General features: G+C 39.7%; 1 protein-coding gene across 2 annotated transcripts in view; it reads right to left on the bottom strand.

The window, feature by feature from the left end:
* CEMIP2 (cell migration inducing hyaluronidase 2) overlaps positions 1–27,873 on the bottom strand; it is a 66,000-nt gene that overhangs the window by 35,788 nt on the left and 2,339 nt on the right. For both annotated transcript variants that reach the window (XM_071581678.1, XM_071581677.1), the window contains exons 2-7: positions 13,017–13,353; positions 8,533–8,673; positions 7,440–8,001; positions 4,560–4,729; positions 3,071–3,259; positions 268–437 (exon numbers count right to left, since the gene is read on the bottom strand). In XM_071581678.1, coding sequence (XP_071437779.1) covers positions 268–437; positions 3,071–3,259; positions 4,560–4,729; positions 7,440–8,001; positions 8,533–8,673; positions 13,017–13,341 — 1,557 coding nt within the window. In that variant the 5' untranslated portion in view covers positions 13,342–13,353. The remainder of the gene's footprint in view (positions 1–267; positions 438–3,070; positions 3,260–4,559; positions 4,730–7,439; positions 8,002–8,532; positions 8,674–13,016; positions 13,354–27,873) is intronic.

Raw genomic sequence — 27,873 nt, 5'->3', positions numbered from 1 at the left:
GGGTTTAATTCCTGCAATACAATGTTCCAATATTGGCTGGATATTTCTAGAACACTTTGTGCGTTGATATCCCTTCCTCCGATTCTACAGAGGAAATCTTGAGGAGAAAAATCTGCTCTTGGGAAAAGGACAAAGTCATTTCCACACAGAGCAACCGTATGAATTGATGTTCTTAAAGTTTTCAAATCTGTTAAAGTTTAACATTATTTTTTTTGTCCTCAATGTGCCTTTACAGGACAGGAAGTTACTTTAAAATGTTTTTCAAACCTTGATATGTCCACCAAACGTATCATAACTAAAGAACTGACATTCCTTTTCATGATAGCAGATGTTTTCTGTCTGTCCCTTTATTAAGATGTTCCTTGTAAGAACTCCAACTTCTGCTCTCATGTCCACTCCATCAATGACTTCTCCTACATGAGGAAACTGAGGATTTTCTGTCCAACAACAGTTTTGAAGGGGGGAAAAAGAAAAAAGTTGTCATTAATTAAAACCAGAACAAACATATAAATAAGTAAGTTAATTCTAGCAACAAAACCCATGCATTCCTCTTCCTTAACACACTGCTCTCTCTTAGCTTTTCTTACACATATTTTCATTTTGATTAAGAAATTAATCCTAAACAAATATCAGCATTTTATTTGCAAATATGTCTTAGTTTCAGTCCAACAGTTTGTGAACAAAATGGGAAAAAAAAAACCAAAGAAAAGTTTAAATTAATCCTGTGTATTTAGAAAACTTTTAGGGAAACATGGATGAAGACTTGCTTTGAAATGAAAAAAGGAACTGGCTGCTTAAACTGTTTCAAAGACAAATTAAGAAGTGAAAATAAGGCCCAAACACCTTCCAAAAAATACTGTATTCATCCTCCCCTAACAGAAAAAAAGATTACCTTTCCTACTTAAGTTTCCCCTTTCCTACACAGCTATTCTGAAGATGCATAAACTAAAATTAGGGAGAAGAAGATACTCTGGTTTAATACTGTTGATCCAAGAACCAATCAATTTTTTATTTGAATTGAGAAAAGATCTGGTCCTATAAACCTTAAAAAATGCATTTTCTGATTGCCAAATACAGACTGTCACTATGCATTCAAGGCTTACAGAAGGATACAAACCTAAACTACCAGAGAAGAAAACAAAGGGTGATATTAACTCTGCATCTGCTGTTGAAGATTTAAAAGGACAAGAGATGTCTGTGAATAGGACTGCACTCCTCTCCCTGAAGGTTTAGCTATTGTTTTGCCCTGTATTTGACAAGCAAATATAAATCAAGTGAAGAAAGGGCAACTAGGGCTCCTACCACACAACACTTTTCAGTTTTCCTACTAGAGAGAGGAGAAAACAGCTAAGAACCTAGCAAAACTTCTAGAAATAATTTCAGAAGATAGTGTATTCTCAGCATGTAAAGTTTATCCTTCCACAAAAAATTTATTCTTTGTAGAACAAATATGTAGGGTGGTTTGGGGATTTTTTAAACTGTATATGTTACTGTGACAAAGAAAACTATACTGAGAGTAAAAAAACCACAAATGGGCAAGTTCACCATCGTTGGCATCTTTTGAAGATCTATAAATAGTTTAGATAAGACTTAATTTAAAAAAAAAAGGCCAAAATTTTGTATTTTATGCCATATTGTAAATCTTGTGAAAACAGAGTATTTTTAAAAAATCTTTAGATGTGCTTTCTCACAGCACACGATTTGCAAGAGAAAAAATTTTGCACATACACTATTCAGTCATGACAAAAAGCTTCTTAAATTTCATACTGCAATCTTCAAGTTAAGCTTGCTCCTTAAAACACTGTGCTCAATAAAACACACAACATGGCACTTAAAAACAAAGCTGAGGAAGTATCATGTTCAGTGGCACTAAGATATCACTACAGCTTCATGCAACCTGGTATTCTCCAGCCTATAATATGGTAAACTCAGATATGCTTTATCCATACCTGAGATTTCTCAATGCAGTAAAACTATGTGACCCATGCTAACAAATGCTATGGGAAGCAAATTTCACTGCAAGGAGGACATATAGACTGGCAGTCCCTTAAGGCATAGGGGGATAAGGAAGTTTGAGGGCATTCACAGGAAGTTTCCAAGAATGAACAAAGAGAAGAGCAGTTTGAAGAAGAGGAAGTTGCATGATGAGATTAAATGGGACAACACCAGATTCAGCACAGCGCTACTGAACTGCTGCAAACTAACACTGCAAAACACTGCTCATTAGTTTGCACTACTGACTGACACTGCAGTCCACCAGAAAGAGTGAGAGGGAAAGCTCCAGACCAGAAGCTAGAGGACCCCCAAGGAGGAGGGCACCAGCATGGAGTGGGTGTGGAGCAGCAGAAGGAAAACATGCATGAAAGCATAGCTGGCAAGCCGGTCTCCCGGGAGGCTCTTGTGATGTCACGCAGAATGACTCACAGAAAAAGGAAATGGCCAACAACAGACATGACCATTTTGTGTGCATCACATCCCCTAAAACAAACAGATTGCAACTAGTCAGGGTTATCTTGTGTGAACAGAGTCTTAGAAGGGCCACTTGTTTCAGAACCATTTTGGTGGTCGAAGGTAGAGACAAAGGAGAAAAAAACAAGAGGGGCAGGTTCATATTGGAATTTTCTTTTTTCTTCCTTTTCTTTAATTTCTCCTTTTTTAATAACAACAGAAAAAGTTATAATGATAACAGTTCAAACTGGGAAAGACACTAAAGACAAAGGAAATGGTAATGACCAGAAAAGCTATTCAAGCTACCTAATAAAGAGAACTTGTGAAAAGACAGAAAGAAGCCAAGGAAGAAAAACAAACATAATCTTCCTGGAAAAAAACTAAGACATTCAATGAACCTGGGGAGAAATGAGAAAGAAAAGTTAGTACAGTAAGCTGTGAGGCAGACCTCACACTATACAGAGCCATTTTGTACCAAGAAGAATTACACATTCATATGTAAGGCAACAAAGACATGCAGAGACAGGTGAAAAGGCTGTTCTTTACTGCTCCCATTGCAAGGAACTGTCCAAGAGCGAATACATATTTCACACAGAACTTCCAGTGGTGACTACTCTCATACCTTTGACTTTAACCTGATGTTTGGTACATTCTGGACAGGGAAGAAGGGTGAATTCCTCTGTCTGATACATTGAATAGTCTGTGCTTGCAACCACAATCCGGTCTTCAGGTTCCCAACTACTAACATCATCCAGAAGATTCAGTATTACTCCACCTATTGCTTCTACCTGGAAGCCTGAAATTGGGACACCTAATTAAAACAAAAAGTAAACACAATGTAAGATTATAGTTACCTTTATGAAACCATTCCCAAGTGGTTACTATTAAAATATGTGTATTTCACAAGCTCCAAAGCCTTCAAAACTACAACTCTCACCTCAAACATGCCAGTGTGAGATACTTTTAAAACCTTCTTATTTATTAGATCTCAAATAAAACAAAGGGAAAAGACGTAACTAAGAGCAACAGGAAAAATCTTTTTTTAAAAAATACCCTAATAGCTTATGGCAACAATTTGTAGGTCCAACTACCTCTGCTTGTTTTGAGTGACATTTTTTTGCCATTTTAAACTCTGCAGATATAATAAAGGTACTGGAAAACAAAGTAGAGGGACTTTTAAGCACAACTAATAGAACAGTTTGGCAGACTAAATGACACACACATGGTATTTCACTGGCTTACGATGGATTTGAACAAGTTCAGCTGTTTTTGCTATCTCTTGAACCTAACTTTAGAGTACCAGAAAGTAAAAGAAGTATTTTGGAGGATTATTTTTTTTAAAAATACAAGTCTATACATTTTCATAGGGCCATAATGAACAGTAAAAGGATGATAACTAATAGCTTCATTGCTTAACAAATAAATGCATGACTATCATAAAAAAATTCTTATGAGGAAAACACCATATTGCTTAGTAATTTTAAAAACAGAAAGAGATGACTACCTATAAAAACTCAGATCAAAGATATCATAAGTTTAAAAAATATATAAAGGATAAAGTGGTAGGCCTTCTAGCTTTTTAGACCACAGATTTCATAGAATCATAGAATCGATTGGGTTGGAAAAGACCTCCGAGATCATCAAGTCCAACCCTTGGTCCAAGGTCCAACATTATATAAGAAGAGCTGCCTAAAGTTCAGCATTCAAACAGTAACAGAAAATTGCAATAAAACATTTCTCTTGGCTTCTATCAAGTTTTCTTTTTTTAGCACCATAATCAACATCTCAGAAGCTTAGATTTAAAATATATGCAGCTGAAAAATTACTAAAATGTAAAAAAGTGTCAGCATTTATAACACCCCTAACTCCATCAAAATATACTAAAAATTAAGATTCTTAGTATGATACTGCTCACATACTGTATACAAACAGATTTGTAAAATAGGTAGTTCTGAAGAATAATATCCTCATACTTCATCCATAGCAAGCAAAACCAACTTACAGTAGTACTGAAAAATCTGAACTGCAACCAACCACTCCAGCAAAAAAAAAAAAAAGCACATACTTTTTTTTCTTCCCCAACTGTAGGATTTCACAAAACACTTTCCTACCATCATTCCATTCGCTGTAAGCTCTCACAACAAACTTCTGACCGTCCACTGTGAAAAACTCTTTCTGAGCAAGAGCTTTCCCACCAGTGCTGTGGTTTTCATAGTTTCTCACTGATTCATTACAGGAAGAATTTCCACCACCTATAACACCAACTAAAGCCCAGGCTTGCCTGTGAAAATCAAAGGTAAATGTTTAAATTTAATGGCGCCTAACAAATTCTTTACAAAAACATTGAGCACTGAAGTCAAAAAAACTCTTTTGCCTGCTCTTCCAAATTAATTTTAAAATGCAACTTGAAAATGTAGAAGAAAATGGGCAGAACTCCTTGAAAAGAAAAATTGTTTAAAACAACTGCATGTCCAATATATGAATGGGCAAATACAAGAGCTCTTACTGGATGAGATTTTCATACACAGTTTAGAAAAAACATTCAGCAAGATACACCTTTTTCCAAAAGCAGAATTACTAGAGATAAGTGACAAAAGCAATATAGGATCCTACCCCTAATCAGGTTTAGTAGGGCACAGGACAACCAGGAGCCAGTGTCAACGCTCCTGCCATGGCCCACTGCCACCAGCCAGCAGCACCCCAAAGCAGTGATCAGGACTCCCAGGGGAGGACATGTTCATCAGGCCAAGAGGAAAGGACACAGCCAGCAGTGGCCATTGGCAGTGGCCACTGTGTTGGATGGGCAATAGCTTTTGCATCTTTCACAATGCTCAGATCCAGAAAAGGAACTGCACCCTGTTACACAACCTTTGCACGAGAGATCAGCAATGTTTCTGAAGGCTGAAACCTTTTGTTTTGCATCCTTCCCTGATCCTTCCCTCAGCTGGACACCTACTTGGCTAACCACCAGCACAGAGCAGGGAACTACCCTGGATGTACTTGCCCTTCCCATGGCTCTGCTCAATGCACCAAAGTTTTTGGAAGTTAAAAGCAAACAACATGCCACAGAAAGCTGGCACCTAGTTCAAAACAAGTCTATTTTGCTGTCCTCTCTAATGCCATAATGATGTGTGAAGAGGAAGCAGTCAAGATCATCTATTAAAAAGCTGGACAATTTTGAATCATTAAAGTTGAATCATTCATCCCAAATGAAAATAGTGTCAGTTAGCTTGACTGCAGTTGTTGCTAATGATTGATTCAAAGGCAGATATTAAAACCATCTACACCTCTCAGACAGGATGGGCAGACTGCACCAAAATCTGAACAACATGAAGCCACATGGGCTTCGCTGCTTTCAGGAAGTGGTGGTCTATTACAGGACATCCAGTTCTTGGCATTCCTGACCAAACTGCTTCAGATGCAGCACTGCAAATGCTTTCCATTCCATGACTCCACACTTACACAGGCAGTGACATCAATGTGTTCCTGATGGGAACTGAGGTTAGAACATGCCATCCTGACTGATGCACTAGCCTGCCTCTGCCAAAGCATAGGGAGGAAACTAACAGGAATCCAGATGTTAGAGGATAAGAATAGAACAGAAAAACTAAATGACCAATTTTCTGGAAAACACTGGACAATACAAAGAGGTTATACAACACCACCTCAATGGCAGCTGAAGAACAGACTGACATCAGTTAAGAGACTAAATGCCATGTCCAGGCATTTCTTTAACAACTCCAGGGATCCCTGGGCATCCTCCCATCTCCATGGGCAGTCTGTTTAAATGCTTAACAATCTCTTTCATAAAGAAATTCCTCCTGATGACCAACCTGAACCTCCCTTGGTGTAGGTTGAAGTTAAGTCCTCTTGTCCTCTAACTAGCTACTTAGGAGACCAACCCCAACGTAGCTAACAGTCTCTTTCCTGGCAGTTGCAGACAGTGATAAGGTCTCCCCCCAGCCTCCTCTTCTGCAAGCTAAACACCCCCAGCTCCCTCAGCTGCTCCTCATGTGAATTACTCTCTAGACCCTTCACCAGCTTCACTGCTCTTCTCTGGACAAGCTGCAGCACCTCAATGTTTTCCTGGTCATGAGGGACCCAGAACTGGACACAGGACTCCAGGTGTGATGTTACCAGTGCTCAATACAGAGGGAAAAATCACTGCCCTGGTCCTGCTGGCAACACTACTGCTGATACAAAACCAGGACACCACTAGCTGTCTTGGCCATATTGCTTTGTATGCCCAGAGCAGTGTGGATAACCCTCTGCAGCACAAAGCAAAGTCCAAAACATGCATTGTAAAAAGGTATTTGCAAGAACTAAATGAACAGCACAGTAGTTTAAGTTTTCTGCTTTAATAATTCTCATTAAACCTCTTCTACTCTCTCACCATCCAAATCATGACCAACTGAAAAGAATGGTCACAAGATACAGAAATATCTTATAAGTGCACTTCAATTACAAAATAATTTTACAGATAAGTTCCTTTGTAGTCTCAGTGGAGGGGTAATGTACTTTCATTTCAACAGTTCAGGAGTATTAATAAGATGCTGTTTGATACCCAGTATTAGCATCTCTTAGAATCACAGAATGGTTTGCATTGGTAGGGACCCTAAAGATCACTTATTTCCACTACTTGCTTCTCTAAAGACACAGGCATTAAAAGCTTCACCTAGAAGCTGTTTTCTACCTGTGTTTAGAATGAGAGAAAAATCCTTGCCGCACTCAGTTTTCATTTCGGTAAACAACAGTGAAAGACAGCAATTATGAGTAAGAAATAAAAGTCTGACACACAGATACCTGTAACTACCAGCCTCTGCACTCTATCACTAAATGAATACTATTACTGCAGAACTACAAGCAACACTGAGAATTCTCTGAAAACTTCATGTACAAACACTGTCGACACTGTCAAAGTTAACAAATCCTCCACAGCAGAATCTGCATTTCATCTTTACTCAGCACAAAAGCAAAAATAAAATACTTACCTGTAACTTAATCCTCTGACAAACTTACTTCCCAGAAGATTTTGAATAGTCACTCTGGTTTCCTCCAATAGATTTTTAGCAGCCGAATCTCCTACAGCAATAGCAATAATGCGACCAGGACTTCCATTTTTCAGTAAGTTTTGGAGCTTCAAGCTTTCTTCTGAAAATTCATGAGTATCAAACTTCAGCACTTCCAAAATCTCTGCTGTGTCCTGATCGATCACTCTAACATTTAGTCCTCGGGAAAAATTCTTTTCAAACGCATAAGGACCATAAGCTAGCCCTGAGAAATACATAGTCTTTGACAAAAGAGTCCATGATACCTTCTGCTGCCCATGCAACTCCAGTGTTCCTTTAGGACCCACACCAATGAATTTTTTACCAAATTCTGGCACATCAGCACCTTCATTTGACTTGCCATACAAAATAATAGTTGCTTTGGATTTATAGTGGCATTTCTCTGCTCCAACATGAAGCATTCCACCATCCTTTATCAGGATAAATCGAGTTCTCAAGGTAATATTTTTAGAACCTTCTTTATCATCAGCAAAAACAAGTAAACCTAAAAGAAAGAATTTCTGTATGTCAAAGCAAAATTCAGATAGGCTCAAAAAACCAAGTTCTGCAATAAAACAACAGAAAAATTACAGATTTATTTTCTATGCCCATGCATTAAGCTGTTATGTTCTTACATATATTTCAGAATATTTGGGAAGGTAACTGCTACCAATTGTGATTTATCTTTGTAAGAATTTGTTTGTTTTATTCCTAATATTTTTCTGCCATATTGGTAGGATTACTAATATACAACAATTACCATCAGAAGACAAATGGATCTCGTACAAAGAAGGCTACTGAACAATATCGTTTTACTATATCACACAGAAAACTACATTAGTGCTGCACTGAAAAGATATTACAGTTTTCATTCATCTTTTGAATGATATACCTGACCTGGTAGCAGGCTGAAAAGTAAAAGCACAGCAACTGGTAAATAAGATGCAACATAAATTTCCAATGTATTTTTATGTTATCACAGAAGCAAAAAATACACAGAACACTGAAGCATGGTGTTTATCTTGCTGTTTTATACCTCCATCCTGTATAACTATAGAGTGTACTGTAGCATCTGAATTCAGACGAAACAAATCCCCTTTTTTGATAAAAACTTGTTTTTCAGGATCCTTTCCAGGGCTCCAGTTTTTAAGACGAGGATTCTGATCAGGACAATTCTCTGCAATACAGTGTGAAATTCAACTTTTAAAACACAAACATCATCACATCAATCAAGGAATCATTAGGATGAACATGAGTAAGAGAGAGGTAGTCACTCACAAAGGATTCCCACCTCTTTCCATGGTTACAACACTGCAGCCACTGATACTACTGTTTGTATTTGAGCAGCCAAAAAGACACCTGAAAGATAGCTAACTATCAAGGGTAGAAGGCGTTCTTACACTGAACTAAACTATTGATAATCACACATTGTTGAATATACATACTTTTGAAGACCATCTGATTTTTTTCTTATTTGCTGTAACACCTGTAGTAGATGACAAGAGGCGAGCAGGATGCACTCAGACACAGAGCAGTCACACTGAGCACTGGACATCTTAGGCCAGTTACCCAGGCTAACTAACATGGTTGTAAAGCATCTAGGTATCTCACTTCCGTCAAAGTCTCTTCCTTATGTGAGAAAGGCTGGTACCTTCTTGCTTTTAAGCGGCAAAATCACTTCTTTCAGTGTAAGTTTGCAGGTAAGGGATAAGAGTGACAAGACATTCTTAGTATATTTAATATAATACCTAATGTTTCCTGGGAGACAAGACATTTGTGTTTAAACTTATTGATTTGTATCCCTTAGGAAATCAGCTCAAATATTGGGCTACAAACCATGCTAGAGTAGAGATACATGCAATCCTTGCCGAAACCCCACTGCAGGTCTGGCATTACACAGGCAACAATGCCAAGCTACAGGGCTAGAAAAGGAAAAGCAGCAGCAGCAGGAAATTAAAGGCTTGTGTGATTTCAGATGAAGGTACACCAATGTAGTATTTACAACATGCACCTCTTAGCATATTAATCATCTGAGTAAGGCAGCAGCAGAGGCATAATGCAAAAAACAGAAAGTATATTTCTTGGAATATCTTACCAAAATCAGATTAAAAATATTTTTCTTATGCAAAAGACAACTAAAAAGATGCCAGAACAAACATGTTGGCAGCCAAAGGGAGAGTAACAGTCAAAACCAGCCTTTTCACAATCTATCTTCCGGAAAAAAACACCCACACATCTGAAGTGCAATTTCAGAGGCAAAAACCTATTAGCAATAGTCCATTCTTGCAAAATCTAAAGAAAGCAAAACCTATCCACAAGTTTAACACAAGCCAGCCTTAGTTTGCTGACAGAAATCTTTTTCCTTCGGTATTAACTCTGCATTTCAAATTCTTCCCCGCTCAGGAAACCCACATACACCAAGATTTGACTACCAGTGGGGAAAAACTAGAAAACTGCAAAGGGCAAAAGACATACAAGTAATAATACAAAACCAAAATAAAATCTTTTGAGAGGATCCAGTGAAGGCAGCACTTAGAAAATGTAATTCAATGAGGGAGAGCCAAAAAGCAAACAGTATTGAAATTAGCAAGACCGCTGAGCACTCACCAGATGAAGGCAAGTCTACTGCCTGACTCATGCAGAGTCCCTAACCCCTTTTCCCCAGATACCACACACATAAGCACTATGAAGAAATGCTTATTTCCTGGCTGGTAGCAAAGGGCAGTGTGAGGAAAACATGAGTGCACAACTTGATGACTTCTGCTTAGTGTGAATCACAGAAACAGATCTAGTGACTGTAAACTTTTCTGTTGAGTCAGAAAGAAGAGGTATAGCACAGTAACTAAAAAAAATACAATTTTAAATATCTGCTGTATATTGCAATCCATCAAGAAAGCCATCAGAAACAGGCACTCTAGCAACACAAACATCCTTCTGAGGCAGTTGATCAACTTTTTGGCAAATGGATCTGATGTGCTCAGCAGAGTGTTTTCAAATTCTCCCTTAGTAATTACAGTGGGCTGCATGGAAACATCAGATACTTAGGACTTCACCGTATGCTTGTTACCTCCAAAATTACCAGCTAGGTTTTGCAGATGACAGTCATTGCCTCTACAGTTAAGGTTAAATGAAAACAGGAAGACGAGATCAGAAGCCACTAGGCAGTGATGACCTTGCCAAATTTAGCCACTCATGCTGAAAACTTTTCAAGTCAATTCTCTGCTTCAGAGCATTTCTGTAAAAGTGGGCCAGCTCTCCTAACAGTTTAATTCCTTCAAATAGCAGGGGGGAGGAAGAGGTGGTTTTGCAAATCGTTGAGGAAAAATACACTACTCCACCCACAGGAAAACATCTTGACAAAAATAATAGACTATAGAATTTTCCATGGAGAAAGCATACAAAATTTGGAAGGAGAAAAGATGGGCAGGAAACAGTTCTCAAGATACAGTTAAATAGTTTCTACCTGCTTAGACACCAAGTCTGGAGTTTTTAAGGCCTCCGGGAAAAAGTTACCAGTGTTGTACTGTGCTCAGAAGTTTATCACAGTTGGGCAGTTAAATTTTCTGAGTATCCTGTTTACCTTGGGCAAGCTCCAGTCAAGAGCTGCAAGTGCAAAGCAGACCTTTTCACTGAAAACCTATCCAGCTTGTCATCCTGACCCTGCAGCACAAGCACAGAGCAATGTGGAAGGAAACTGCATTTCCAGTGCTCTTCCTGATCTCTAGTGTTCATGACTTCTTAGAAAAAGAGATGACAGGATGATAAAAGCAAGGAGGAAAAAAGAAACCAGCTGACAGGCAGGAACAGAAATGCAGACAAGTAACATTTTCCCTTTGAGGAAGGTATGCTGGAGGTTTAGGATTTACAAGCAATTGCTACCAAGTGTCACATTAAAAGTACTTAACAGTATGTATTTCCAACTAGCCCTGAAGATGAACACACCTAACTGTGATTGGTGTCATTGACTGCAGTACAGCATATGCTCGTGTTGGAGCTAAGCCTGTGAACATTTCAAACTGCTGGGGAACTTTTGGGAAGTTGCTCCAACAACTATACTGCAAGATTAAAACGTTAGCCAGAATTTCCTTGGTACCCACAGGATCTTCTTTTATGGCAGAGTTTCACAGTATCACAGAATGGGTAAAAAGCTGGAAGGGACCACAGTGGGTCATCTGGTCCAACCTCCCTGCTCAGGTGGTGTCATCCCAGAATACACAGCAAAGGATTGTGTCCAGGTGGCTCTTGAATATCTCCAGTGAGGGAGACTCCACAGCCTCTCTGGGCAACCTGTTCTACTGCATAGCCACCTACACAGTGGAATTCTTCCTCACACTAAGGTGGAATTTCCTGTGCATCAGTTTCTGTCTGTTAACTCTTGTCCTATTGTGCAGCGCCACAGAGAAGAACCACCTTCAGACTTCTGTTCAATGTAACCAAAGTAGTTACCAGTGATCTGAATCACAACACAGGGGTAACCTTCCACTTACTACTCCTTAAGGTTTTGTTGTTTTCCTTCATAATTATTAGGAAAACTCAGTAACTTCATCCAAAACATCTCAGCAAGCCACCACCAAGAGCACTTCAGTTGGATGTGTGCATTCATTTTGTACAGTCATCTGAAATATTCAATAGATTATCTGATTTGTTCAGCCTGTGTTGCACTGACTTTGGAAACTGCATCTTGATTAATTACTATGTCAAAAGCCACAGAGAAGTCTAAATATGTTATTACAATTACCAACAGTTTCAATTCAAAATCCTGTTTAGCTTTTAGAAATCTGATTTCTGCCTTAAAAACACCCCAAAATTTCAAGTGAAACAACCAAATCAACCTATGCTGCAAACTACCACCAGCATTTATCAACTGCACCTCATAGCAACTCCTAGGAGTAACTGGCCAGAAGGATGTGCATTTTGTAATCAACAGTTAATCACATCACATGTTCATGCTTTACAGACAATGACACATTTCAGAGACTCTCCAAATTCCACAAAAGTTAGCTAGTTTTCTAAATGAGATGAAAAAAACCCGAAATCCAGAGCCTATAGATCCAAAAAGGTCTCTGCCTGATTTGTGTATAAACAAAACAAACACAAATGTTAGTATAGGTTCTCACAGATTTTTAAATGTTTTTTACTTGAATGCTTTTTACTATTTGCTTAAACAGATAGGATTTCATTTTGTTTACAATTTGTGAATCTATGAGATAGGTTTGCAGACAAAAATAATTACGCTTATAAAACATTCATGCTTTTTCTACCCCTCACCAGTTATCTTTATTTACTACTATGCCTTTCTGTTCCATGTAACTAAATCAAATCATGCATAATAAAAATGACACTGATAATAGAAAAAAAGAGATGATCTTTGCCCCAAACACTGCTTCCTTTAATGTTAAAATGGCAGTAAGTGTCCTATTTTTGCACTTAACTTCCAACACTAATCCTGATGCTGACTTACCGAGTTATGTTCACAGATAGTATAACTTCTAGGATTATTTTGTTTGCAAAAGAACTTACCATCTGGAGCATATCTTGAAGCTATTCCCAAAAAAATCCCCAGTGCAACAAAAAGTGAAAGGCTAGAAATTGCAAAGCAAATAAGAGTATTTTTATGCCTGTTGGCTTCTGCCTGTCGGCGGTGCTGCTCCACTGGTAAGGGTGGGAGTCTTGTCCGGGCTTCTTGTCTTGCTGAGGTAAATTCAGCTGCAGCATGGCTCTGCGAGGGCGGTGGGGGACGTAGAGGGGCAATTCTCCCTGGGACATACCCCGAAGACCTGTGACTGCTTCCGTTCTGAGGCTGGAGGAATGCAGGGGAGCTCCCCCTGGCATCAGTGTCTTGCATGTTATAAAGTCACTGGAACATGGACACACATACACAGAGGGAAAAGATAAGCGACAGGATTTCAGAATACAGATCAAAACAAATAAAGCAAAAAAAGAAATAACAATAATGAAAGGCAATTTTAAGCTGTATGTCAAGAATAGCCATTGAACCTGTGGCTATTTACAAAGTACCAGTTACTCAGTTGCTACTGAGCACTTGCCATAGTATAGCAGCATGGAACGACAGTATATGTGTCTTCAACAAAATTAAACTCAAAAGCATCTGATGTGGGAACCCAGTACAGCACAGACCATTTCTTCATAGTTCCAAGAGGTATTTTTCACAGAGTGTTATTACAATTAACTTGTATAATGCATTTAAGAAATAAGCTGAACAAGGAGAAAGCTAAAACCCCTCCTTCCCCACAGTTACGCAATGAATGCCTAGATGTATTTCTTCTGCATGCAGCAGCTGAACAAACTCCTCACTGTTTTCCTTTACGGAAAAGAAGCTGAAAAAGCCTTTCTTCCACATTGGAAGCCTTAAAATGCATTTAAATTTAATATACTAAATATCAAATACTATTTGATATCTATCCATGCTGACACAACTTAGTCAACACTTTTAATGAGCTGAGACATAGAGCCCACAAACCCTCGATTTACTCACAGTAGGACTAAAATAAAGGTGCATCAGGAATGGTTCTGTAAGGAAGCAATCTGCATCTCATTTTCTCACTGCTGAGATGCCTGGGTTTGGATGCAGAGCCTGGAAGCAACAGGACTGCTCCAGACCTCTGTAATTATCACCCAGAAGTGAGTGTTGGTTTTATTTCAGTTACTAGTTACTACTTCCGTCTTCTGAAGCACTGAAAGAGGAAAGCTTACTAATGCCATCACTGCCTGGCCCATCCGTGCCAGTGATTCTAACCCACTACGCTCTTCTGCTTTAAGGGACACAAACCTGCATTTGACTGGTTTCTCAGGTTTTGCAGTCAACAGTGATGCATAGAGTACTCACAAAACCAGCATGATTGGGTTTTTTTCTCATTACTATTAACATTCCTTATAGAACAAATTTTTTGAGAAGGCTGTTCAAGTTTCAGTTCACTTGAACCTAACTTTCTAAACTAAATCCTGAAGGGGATTTAGGCATAAGCCACATGTATTAAACAGCAAAGTGAAATAGGAAAATAAAAGATACTAATAATGGAAGAGCATAGAGATCCTCTTTCTCTTCCATTAACAAAGGGAAGTCTGAGCCATACTCTGAAGTGTCAGGCATACTGATGAAGGAGAAATGTGAAGTAGGAGTAGCTGTCTCACATGGTGCAAAATCTGATACTTCACTGTTTCAGCAAAAGACTTGTTACCATTGAACAGGCTGGATTACCCTTTCATGGGAGACAATGCAACTCCAGATGTACAAACAACGACAGTCAAGGCATTGAAACATTAACTGGCATAGCTATCCCACAGTATAAAGTTTTTCCAAGTCCTCCAGCAGTGTTTCTCATACCTGTTTGTTATAGCAAATTGATTTTCACCATTCGCCTTTCTATTCTTTGAGAAACTATTTCCCAAACATAATCTTCTCCTCTCAAACTTAACTTCCTAATGTGTTATGAGCACTGTGGAACAGTTTGCTTTTATATGTGTGCTTTTGCACTCAACTTGTCATCTCTCAGCAGTGAAAATACAATCATTTCTATGTTTTAGAAGACATATTAAAAGCTGAGCAGAGGAGCTTTTCAACTAATTCAAAGACAGTCTAGATGAAACAAATACTGGACTACTTTGTTGATTAAAAATTTTAAGAAATCTTACTCAGCATTGAGATTGTTTTTATGGTTTGAAACCCTAACTCCTTAAACTTAAAAAGTTTTCAATTATGTCACTTGTCTGCGACACTGACAAAATTACTGCGGTGTTCATTATAGCATAACACAAAGAGATAACAAGTTTGTTAAATACTCAGCTATATCAATTAAATCCAGGCTGGCAATGTAAAACTTAACTTCGTTTTTAAATAATTTTACCATAATTTTGCCTATCAAGGCCTCCTAAAGTGCTGCCAGACCTCTAAAGGAAAAAAGACAAAAGTCATTAATTACAACAGACATTGAAAACACTTGAGTCACATTTCAAGCATATTTTATTTTGTACAAAGCATTCTGCTTTGTTTGTAAATCTCATTTTTGAAATGGGAAAAGTGCAAACACAGGCCATCCCAAAGACAGGTAGAAAAGAGACTGCAGAAATGCTGTCTTACCCACTACAAAAAAATGAAACAAAGCTATAAGGAGATGGCTAGCACATTCTAGAGACTTAGTAAATAGTTTTCCATTACAACAGAAGTAACCATTGCAACGCTTCCTTTCCTCTTCATGTGTTATTTGAAATTCTGTAGCTGAAAAACGATCTCTTCAATCCTGTAGAGCAACTACTGTATTTTTTAAACACAGATTGATAATCTGATTCAAATTATTGGCTTATTTCCTTTCTGTAGGAGCCTTCAGATAGCACCACAGAAATGCATGCGGTTGTGCCCCACCAGATGTAATTATTTAGTTGCACAAATACAGTCTGTATGTCATAAATACAGCAAAAATACAAATTTATCTCTGTAAATGCATTTACAGAGTAAAATGCAGGACAAAAAACCAAACTGCTGAACTACTTAAAGATCACTTTTCCTTGTGAGTTCCCAAGCACCGGAATTATTCCATGTTTCTCTGCGACCTATGCCTATGCTGTGGTCTCCTAAAGGAGCTCATGATACAGTCATCTCTTCCTGATGGTACAATCTGAGACAAGAACACCACCTAATTTTACAAGTCTACTGTAGTATACAGAATGTATTTTACTGTGCAGCTTGCTTCAGAGTGTTTTCAGTAACACTCAAGTCATTACACCATACACAACCAATGATCAGTTATACAGAGCTCCATCTATACAAATGTGTTACTTGTCATGCCATTTAGGCATGCTGTTGTCTCAGTATTCCCAAACTTTTGTACTTCAACCTTCAACAGCACATTATGCACAATTTTAAATCCATTATTCAACACAGCTTTTAGTCAGGGCCACACTTAAGAATCTGACTTCAGCTCACCAGTTAAAAGGAAGCTTCCTATGCACAGATTCAGTTGGAGTATCTCAGATGCTTCAGTCCATGATGTACTCACTGCCACCCATCTGCTAGGTGACTGTACTACTTGCATATCACTCGTTTTTACAAGAGTACTGCTACTCCACACAATCCAGATTTCTGCTCACGCACCTCTTCCTACAACATAAGCAAGCAAGCACTTCTCATCCTGATCACATCACCCAATTCAGCTTAAACCACTCAAAGTGAAAAAAAAAAAAAAATCTAAGTGAAAACAGTGAATGCCTGCAAGTCTGGATCTGCCTACAGAACATCTGAGCTGTGTGGACAGCAAACCCCAGCAGGCAGACAGCAACGAGCTGCTGAACAGGCTGCAACATCTTCGGTCTCCTCAATATTCCTTCATCACTTTTAACTTGCACCACTACCACACTTACACATGCCTACATTGTTCCCGACTGTGGAACACATGCACTGTACAACCAAGGTGTAACACCTGAACCTCCTGAGACATGACTGTATGCTCAGAAGCAGATGGTATTCTTATCCATTTCTCATCTGGGGGCTGGTTTCCTCAAAAGGAATCAGGTTCTTTCACCAGATAACTCAAAACATCACCCGATACCACCCCAAATGTGAGAAATATTCCAAGATATTTCACGCTTCTCTACTGTCAAATGCTAAGTGTAATAAGACATGCCAAACATGCTGGAAAACTCCCACATTCCTACACCTTCTGAAAAGCTTGTAAAGAAAGTACATTTACTTCCATACAGTGCCAAGAAATTAATGCTTCCCTTAAAGCATGTTTTAAGGATCATAGGTCTTAAAAATAAAACAAAAGAGAAACCAGAAGAAATCACACACTTCTGTTGATCTGAGCTATCAAACACCACTAGCTGTAGTGCTCGACCTATTATGACACTGTTCATTCTCAGAGTATGTAATTCCCATTAGGGAAAAGGCTGAGGAAGAGTGAAGGAAAATAACACGTAGCAAAAAAAGTATTCACCTGTGCAATGCAGCACGACAATGGTTACTGCTGCTTTCCTGCTAGAGGTACTTGCCTGGTATGAAATCCAAGTGCAATGAGAGACACAAGAAAAGGGACAAGAATTCAGTATTAAAAAGCTCGTAAGTACAATTACTGAACAAAAAGTGATGTAAAGCAAACTTCCAAACTATGACTGACACACACATCTTTACAAACCTCCAAGCTGGTCAGCTACAATGGAGATATTAAATTTAATGCTTCAAGTGCCTTGAAGTTCCCAGTTCAACAAATCACAGCCTCACCATTAAGAATGGTTCCAAATAGATACACAGGGTGCCTATATGCATTCTTATCTGGTTCCATATTTTTTTCTACTGCTTCATTCCGAAATTACACGTATTCACTATGACAACAGACAGCAATGTTTGTAGGAACCTACTTTTCCACCTGTGTACAAAAGCTGGAAAGAACATGTGCACACTAATACAATGAAGCAACTGTCAGAAATCACAATACTTAGCCTGAAAAAATCCCAGCTGAGTTTAAAAAAAGTGTAAAACCTCTTACTGACATCTTCTAGACAGACATGTTGATTGCTGCATGCCACCACTGAGGCTTCTCCCTTGATTTTCTGAATTTCCTGTGTAGCAACTACTAATTTTTAGTGAATTTTTGGCACACATAAAACATGCAAAATTGCATGATACACAATGACTTGAGCCAAGGACCTCATTTCCTAAACCAAATCTTTCAAAGTGCAGAATCACAAAACCACTTTGGTACCACATATCAAGAGACTGAAGTGAAAGCAAACATTACATTTACACTATAAGATCAGATCTACAGACAGAAGTATCTTCATCAGCTGACTTAATGAAATCTTTGAGCACTGTGGAGTGATAGCCCTGACAAGCTCTTGATGAGTTGAGGGAAATGCCTCAGCCCCCTGGAGGGATGCTCCCAGAACCATTGTCAAAGGCATCCCACTGGCTTTCCAAAAGTGTTAAAGCTGCTAAAGCCAGACTGATAAGTTTAACAAAGGGTGGAGTGTTGTGGAAAGGACATGGCCACCCTTTGCCTCATCTGGGAACACAGAGAGACAACCCTCAGGCCTATGTCATCTGTCTATCACCCCCAAACCAATTATTGACAAAAGTCACTCAAATTACCTAAGGAAAAAAGTATAGAAGGGCATGAGCAAACTTGGGGAGAAATGCCATTTCTCTCTGCGGGGGTAGCTGAGAGGAGCTGCCCTGTCTCCTGCCACCTCTTCGGACAATGTAGGTATGAGAAAACCATGTACTCCCTATACTTTATGTCTTATTCTTTACTCTCTCACAATGCCTATTGCATTATACATTCTATTTTATATCTTATACTACGCCTGTTACGTTATACCTTATAAAGTACCTTATACCCTTAAAATATGTTTTCACTTTCACCTCACAGCTACTTTAACGCTAATTTCACTTGGCTATAATTTCACTCTATAGGCACCTTATTTATTGTGTTCTGCTACTTTAATACTAAGAATTTTAACTTGCCTTATACTTTGTAACTTACTAGGTATATATCTTATTTTATAGTGGTTGCTGTGCTCCTTTAAGGTGTGCAGTTCTTTTTTAACGTGTGTTAATGGGACACAGCTATATTCTTTCCCTTTGCTTTGTGTTACAAAGTTGTGTGCAGTTCATTTTGCAGCTCTCTGTATTACCGAGGGGGTTCTGGATATGTGCTTTGGGTTGCTGTGTTTCGGGTTATTGTGCTTCTTTTTTAAGTCTGTCGTAGGGGATAAAGTGCTCGAGTTCTGTATTGAAATTTAAGTTTGGTGTGCTTGCCTGTAGAGTGTGTTTTGCGCTGGTTTGTTTTGGTACTGTTTTGTCATCAATTAAATACAATCTTGCAGCTAAATGTTATCACAGGCAAAGTGAAACTCACAATAACTGGCACATACTTGTATTAATAAAAGTTATTTCCACAGCTGCCATAGAGAAAGTTCTTTCTTGCTATTAAGGGAAGTCTCATAGCAGAGTGTCAAAGACTTCTTCAACCTGTGTTCTGCCCAGTGTCAGGCAGGCAGTGCTGGGTCCATAAGACGTTGTTCTGGAGATGCTTATAGATAGTAACTTTATATTAATACAGGTGGGACAAAAAATCTTTGCATTTCTGCCCCTCCTTTTCACATGACAGAGCACACTAGATCTCTCTCCAGGTAAGGAGCAAACTTCAAACTTGCATACAAGTAGGGAAAGTTGAACTACATATATTTAGGTGATATGCAAAACAATTAAGCTGTTACCTATGGATTTTAGAAAGGATGGTGGGATGAGAAGAGGATGTTGAGAAGATCTCTTCCCAAGGGAAGTGGACAGGTAATTTGTAGTTTCTGGAATAGGTCTGTGGGAACAAGCATGAAATTGCAGCATGTCAAGCAAAACCACTCAGGTTCATGGCTTACAGCATACAGGAGAGCCCTCAATTTCATTCCTAGCATCTTGTGAAGGTGTTTGGTAGATGGACTTTAAAGAGGAGACTGAAAGAATAGAGCCAAAATGGGCATTTCTACAAGAAAAAATGGTTCCCCACTCCAATGATAACCGGGCTTTTGTCCTTCACCCACAACTTGTGTGAATAAACTCTGCAGGACTCACTTGGTTTCACTGACCTGCCAGGAGAGCATTTGATGCAGGAGATGAAATATCTAATTTACAACATGTAGGTATTATTATAGTTCTTCAAAGATGTGTCTTACCACAGAAACTGCAGAGACATGTTTTTTTTCCAAACATCACCCTGTAAGCTTTCAAGAATTCTTGACTGACCAGAAGACATTGCTGGTTTCAGTTTGCTCCAATTCAACTGTAGTATCTTCAGATTTCACCCACTAAAACAAAGAAACATAACCCAGAAGCCACAGCAAACTGTGGTCGGTGTATCTAAAATCATAACTGATGCTTCCAGAGAATTCTTCTTCCCCCCTCCCTTTATTTCTTTCTGATACAGTTAACCTCTACAAATAAGTTAAAAATTGGAGAGCTCTGTTCTGTTTCTCATTCACTGTTAAAACAACAGCATGCTTTGCTGGAGGAAATCATACAGAAATCACTTGTTTCTTTGCACACAAGTGAAATGACTAAGAACTTAATTACAGCACATGCAAGAGAGAACACTATGAAATATGGCACATGCTAAAATAGGCAACATAAATGGAAGAATTTTTACTGTTTCGTTTTCAGGAATGAAATATTTAATAATTTCTATAGAAGAGCAAGAGTGGGAACTTGCATTGTAATCACCCATTTGCTATTACCTGCTGCATGAGTCACAGCTTATTTGGGCCCCAGGACTGTAACATGAGAAAAAAAAATGGTTGCTAGCCTAAGAGGGACACTGTGAGGGTTAGTTTAGAAAACACTTTGGTCTCCTCAGCTCAGTGATGCATCTGAGTACAGGCCTACTTTTAAGTAAATAAATAGCTCCATTTAAGTCAACAGCTTCATGAAAAAGTGACACATTTGCCACATTCACCTTAGAGAACCTGAATAATATGATGGTAGGAAAAAAATACCAAAAAAGAGGCAGAAAATTTAAACTACTTAGAATATTGACAATAAGAAATACTATCTACAGGTATCTTCAGTCTCTATAAAAACAAAAATCCCATCTAAAACAGCTATAGGTTAGGACTTCACTGCAGGAAGTTTTCTGTATAATGGTAATACACTTCAGAAAAGCCAGTATTGACACTGTTTTTCATCACTGGTGAAACAGAGTTGAGGCCTACAAGCCTTCTCCAAAGAGATGAAAATAAGATTAGGTATCTATTTTCTTATTTTCAAATTAGAAGAGCTGTCATAAACAGTTTAGAAGAATTAAGATTATATGCATAAGTAATAGTATAGAATATAGCAGATAACAGCGAAAAGAGTCAGATCCCATATTTAGCTTTGGCCAATGGACATAAGCAAAAATACTCCTGAGTGTACTGACAGAACCACTTAATAAGCAGAGGGTTGTCATGTTTTAATTATATTTAAAACAACAATCACTAGCATAATACTCTCTCTTCCATTTCATCAAGGGCATTTATTTCTTCTTAGGGAAAGCTGTTAAGTTCTTGTAATTTTTTTTTACTTCACCTCAACCTTCAGTAAATGGTATGTCACTCTTTATTCTCCATACTTGAAGGACTGCTTTTAGCTGTGCATCAGCCAAAAAGGAAACAATACTGTTTGAAAAGCTGAATCGTTGCAGCTGCACACCCACATTCTTTTAAGTTCTCTTGGATTTGTATGAGCAAAGTTAAATGAGTCTCTATTAAAAAATAATTCGGAGCTGCAAATCACATCCAATGAGAACAACAGTTGTGACATCAGCACCTCTTAGCTGCTTGAATTCCCAAAGGATTCTTCCTCCTGGTGGTGAATGACTAAGAAAGAGGATATATGACAAAGCTTGAAACAGTCAGAAGTAGCAGGAAGAATGCAAATGACTTCATGTCTCTTGCAAAAGAAAGACCCCACAAAAACTCTAAGATGAGAGAGGTTTCTGAGCCTGACTCAGTACTATATGCTACGGACTTTCAAGAATTTACGTAGGTTCAGAAACCAACAAGGTTGCAGAAAAGTCAGTCTCAGTTGCAGGACTGTTGGATAAATAACACTGTCTCCAGTTTAGGAAGTCCGTAAACAGTCAGGTGTTAGAGGCAGGAAGCAGTAACATCATGATGCAGTAACTTTACACAAGTGTCTTCTCTGAGGACACTGTCGGACACTGTGCAATTGCCTTGATTGATGCTTTCTTTGCCTGTTACAATGTGATAACTCTTCCACTATGCTTTAGAATCATAGAATTGATTGGGTTGGAAAAGACTTCCGAGAACATCAAGTCCAACCCTTGGTCCAACTTCCGTCCATTTACCAGATCATGGCATTCAGTGCCACGTCCAATCTCGGTTTAAAAACCTCCAGGGATGATGAATCCATCCCCTCTCTGGGCAGCCCATTCCAATGCCTGATTACTCTCTCTGGAAAGAATTGTTTTCTGATATACAATTTAAATTTCCCCTGGCACAGCTTAAGCCCGTGCCCCCTTGTCCTATTGCTGAGTGCCTGGGAGAAGAGACCAGTCCCCACCTGGCTAGAACTTCCCTTCAGGTAGTTATAGACAGTCATGAGGTCACCTCTAAGCCTCCTCTTCTCCAGGCTAAACAACCCCAGCTCCCTCAGCCTCTCCCCACAGGACTTGTGCTCCAGTCCCTTCACCAGCCTTGTTGCTCTTCTCTGGACCCGCTCCAGCACCTCAGTATCTTTCCTGCACTGAGGGGCCCAGAACTGAACACACTACTCAAGGTGTGGCCTCACCAATGCAGAGTACAGGGGAAGGATCACTTCCCTGGTCCTGCTGGCCCATGCTATTTTTGATCCAGGACAGGATGTCATTGGACTTCTTGACCACCTGGGCACACTGTTGGCTCATGTTGAGCTTCCTGTCAATTAGTACCCCAAGGTCCCTTTCTGCCTGGCTGCTCTCCAGCCACTCTGTGTCCAGCCTGTAGCGCTGCATGGGGTTGTTGTGGCCAAAGTGCAGGACCCGGCAGTTGGCCTTGTTGAACTTCATCCCATTGGAATCAGCCCATCTCTCCAGTCTGTCCAGATCCCTCTGCAGAGCCCTCCTGCCTTCCAGCAGGTCGACACTCCCTCCCAACTTGGTATCATCAGCAAATTTGCTGATGATGGTCTCAATCTCCTCATCTAAATCATCAATAAAGATGTTAAACAGGACTGGACCCAACACAGACCCCTGGGGAACACCACTGGTGACTGGCCGCCAGCTGGATGCAGCTCCGTTCACCAGCACTCTCTGGGCCCGACCCTACAGCCAGCTCTTAATCCAGGAGAGGGTATGCTTGTCCAGGCCATGGGTTACCAGTTTTTCCAGGAGTATATTATGGGAGATAGTGTCAAAGGCCTTGATGAAGTCTAGATAGACCACATGCAGAGCCCTAGCCTCATCCACCAGGTGGGTCATCTGATCACAAAAAGAGATCAGGTTGGTCAGACAGGACCTGCCCCTCCTAAACCCATGCTTGGCTGGGTCTAATCCCTTGTCCACCCTGAAGGTGCTGTGTGATTGCACTCAGGATGAACTGCTCCATAACCCTGCCAGGCATGGAGGTCAGGCTGACAGGCCTGTAGTTGCCAGGGTCCTGCTTGCAGCCCTCTTTGTGGATTGCGGTGACATTGGCCAACTTCCAGTCATCTGGGACCTCCCCAGAAAGCCAGGACTGTTGGAAGGATGATGGGGAGCGGTTTGGCAAGCTCTTCTGCCAGCTCCCTCATCACCCTGGGATGGATCCCATCTGGTCCCATAGACTTGTTAGGAACCAGCTGGCTTAGTAAGCCAGTAACTATATCCTCCTGGAATACAGGAGGGGTATTCAGCTCCCTCTCCCTGTCTACCAGCTCCAGAGGCCAGTTGTCTTGAGAGCCACCTGTCTTACTGCTAAAAACTGAGGCAAAATAGGTGTTAAGTACCTCAGCCTTCTCCTCATCTTCCTTAACTATATTTCCCTCCAAGTCCAACAGAGAATGGAGATTTCCCTTGCCCCTCCTTTTGCTATTAATATATTTATAAAAGGACTTTTTGTTATCCCTAACTGAATTAGCGAAATTAACTTCAAATTCCACTTTTCTTTCCCTGATCTTTTTTCTGCATGACCTAGCTCTATCTGTAAATTCTTCATATGTAGCCATTTTTTCCACAGTCTGTAAACTTTCTTTTTATCCCTGATTTCCTTCAGAATCTCCCTATTTAACCAAGCTGGCCGTCTTTCCCTCGGCTGGCCTTTCGGCACACTGGTATAGCCTGTTGCTGTGCACTCAAAATTTCCTGCTTGAAACATGTCCATCCCTCCTGGATCCCCTTGTTTTTAAGGGCTGTTTCCCAGGGTATGCTCTGAATCAGGTTTTTGAATAGGCCAAAATCTGCTCTCCGGAAGTCCAAAGTAGAGGTTTTAATGGTGGCTCTCCTTACATCCCTGAGGACTGAAAATTCTATTATTTCATGGTCACTATGCCACAGGCGGCCTCCAACCACTACACCACCCACCAGCCCCTCTTTGTTTGTAAAGAGTACGTCTACTGGGGCCTTACCTCCTGGTAGGCTCATTTACCAGTTGATGAACGAAATTGTCCTCTATACACTTCAAGAACCTCTTAGACTGCCTCTTCTCTGCAGTATTAAGATCCCAGCAGATATCTGGCAGGTTAAAGTCACCCACGAGAACAAGGGCTGGAGATTTTGAGACATCCGCCAGCTGCTTGTAGAATAATTCATCTCCATCATCCTGGTTGGGTAGTCTGTAAGAGACATCCAGGAGGATGTCAGCCTTGTTGGCCTTCCCCCTGATTCTGGCCCACAGGCACTCAACCTCGTCAACTTCAACAGACCTCAACTGACCTCAACTTCAACAGAGTCAAGAGACTCTCTAACATATAAAGCCACCCCTCCACCTCTCCTTTCCTGCCTGTCCTTTCTGAACAGCTTGTAGCCCCCTATAGCAGCACTGCAATCATGCAAGTCATCCCACCACATTTCTGTGACCGCAACTATGTCATAGTTTTCCTGTTGCACTATGGCTTCCAGCTCCTCTTGTTTGTTTCCCATACTGTGTGCATTGGTGTACATGCACTTCAGCTGGGCCATTAAGAGGTCTCATTAAACCTTCATGCCTTCACTTTTCCAAAATCACCCATTCTCTTGTAAGGGTCAAATCTCCCTCAGCTCCGTCACTGCAATTGTGTGTTGACATTATCAGCACAAAATGCACCTTAACCTGATGGCTTACATTAACATGAAAGCCTGATAGCCAGTACCTGAAACACAGGTACAGTTTTCACTTTGCTGCAGGAATGGTGACATCCAGCAGCAGGGAACAGTACAATCCGCGGGGGCACAAAGACTTAAAAGTAAGAGCCTCGTGAAAAGAGTTTCTACTGATAAACTGTTAAGAGTAACTTCACTGTATATCTGAATGCCAACATCCTCCATGGTTCCAAGGTATCAGGAATCAAGAGTCAAGAGCTTGGTGAAAAAGAAACAGCAACTTAACTTGTACAACATGAAAATTTTGGACAATTTTATAAAGACATTTTCTACCATTTCCCTTTCATAAGAATCACAAACAGCTATTTGGGATAGCTCAAAACATAAATATGTCTTCAAAGAGCAAAACAATTCCCTGTAATCCATCATTAAGTATGCATTCTGCTGAGCTGGTGACTACATTCGTATTTTGGCTTACTCTGGTAAATTCTGTTATAGGAAACTCCAAGAACTTTGCACCTAGCCACTAAGTACTACAATATCCTGCCAGGTATAGCTGGTCATCTTGCAGTACTGCACTACACTTCTTTTCATGTTCCCTTTCTTAATCCCACGTGCCAAAAAGATAGAAGAGCTACTAGCAGGTTCTCTTTCACTAAACTACTTCACAACAAAGGAATAAAATCAGTTACGCATTCTAAAGTATGCATTCTTTAATGCCTTCAGCACTTCCTTTCCATATTGGAACACACATCACTTTTCTTCCTCACATCTTTTATCAAGGTATATAGTTTTCTACTCCTTCTCCATTTCTCCTTTCTCAGTATTAGTATTCCAAGAAAGTATTTCAGTGGATTTCTACACCGACATCTACAAACAATTCATTCCCATCTGTCTTGCCAAAAATACCTCAATTAAATTGGTAGTGAAATCCCTTTTAGTAAAAATAAGCTGAGAATGGATCGAGTCTAATTTTGACTTGACTCCAAACAAGAATCTGCAATTTACAATCCTGACTTTAATCATGCTTTGGTGCATAATTCAGATGATTCTACAGAACTGCCTTACTAACGCAAAGCATGAACTTTCCTGATATACTTCAGAACATAATCCTATAATTTTTAACATATAGAAAGTGAGATTCATTAAGTCACAATTTTTCTACTAATTTCTGTCTGAATTTTTTAAATCATTGGTACAAGCACCAAGGTGAAGAAGAGCATTACCACGAGCACTGTGGGACAAGTTTTTTTGAAAGCACGCATTACGAGGCCTATCCAAGAAACTCCTTTAGCTGTGGGACAAGGGTAGTAGGGATGTACCCTCACAGCCATGGAGGCTGTAGCATCAGCCCCCATCAAACAATGGGGACCAAGTTACTTCTCTCCAGTTCCTGTACAAGGCAGGACAAAGCAGAGATGGAGCTCTAGAGCGTGGTCAGAGCCAATTTACAGGTAAAGCAAAGGGCTACCTCCTACTCAACAGGTAAGACAGACATAATTGAGTCACCAAATAACATCCTTGACATCTCTGACACCCATCTTTCATTTCTCACATAGTGAAAAAATAAGGACCTGCACAACACTGCTTGTTTACTGCAAACAAGTCTTCCAAAGCAAGAAGCTGAACAGATTTAGCTTAAAACACACAAAACCAAGCACATTAAAACTGTTTAATATATTTTTTCTGAAACATGCTAGACATACAATAAAGGAAGCTAATGACTGTGCTTTGTGTTAAAAGCAAATTAATAATTAATTGTAATTAAAGAATGTTTCTACTCCAGATTGTAGAAGGCATACAGGCATTTCTTTGCCTTTTTGTTGGTTAATTTTTTTTCAAGTATTTAAATCAGACTGAAAAGCACCTGTCCCACTGTACCCTTTCATTACTCAAGGGAATAAGACTTCCTAACCTCCTTTTAAATATAAGCTACTCAAACATGTATAAACTCAATTAAAAAAAAAAAAAGCTGTAAAATAACTAAGGTAGTCCCACAGCTTGCCCTCTACGTTTTTTTATAATCTTGCCTTAGATGAAAAACAACTGCTTTGTTCTTCTGCCCTATCCCCTGCTTTGTCAACTTGGAAGAAATGTGAACTGTGTCACCAAAAGGGAACTCTTCCAACCATAGGACCTGTTACAGCTGGGAGACCTTTAACGGATTTCACAGGACCTTCTGAAAAAATGCCATTTCCACACAGGGGCCACCATCTTCCACTAGTTAGCGTCTCCATCAACTAGTAACAAGACTGATGAACTGGCTAAAAGCTTCCAGCCAACCCTCACCACCATTTTCCTCACAAAACACTGAAATGCTAAAGTGTTAATATTTATAATTAAACAAACCTACAGTCTGCCACTGGAAAATATCTACTCACATCTAAAAGCAGCACACTGCACAGCTACTGTTCAGATCATATGCTGGATTTCAGAAAAAGCTCTCATTTCATCATGAACCTCACAACACCCCTCATCTTTGTCCTCTTCCCCCTGAACCCCTTTGTACCTCGGGGCTTTACGTGTACTTTACATAAAACTGCTATTCCTCTGGACACTTTGCCTAGCTCAGACTCCGTGGTATAGAGTCTGCTGGCTGCTGTATTAGTAGGGAGAAA

This window comes from Pithys albifrons, chromosome Z (assembly GCF_047495875.1).
Source record: "Pithys albifrons albifrons isolate INPA30051 chromosome Z, PitAlb_v1, whole genome shotgun sequence".
Lineage (NCBI taxonomy): Eukaryota > Metazoa > Chordata > Aves > Passeriformes > Thamnophilidae > Pithys > Pithys albifrons.
The sequence above is the reverse complement of the archived record's forward strand: the minus strand, read 5'-3'. Positions and strand labels throughout refer to the sequence as shown.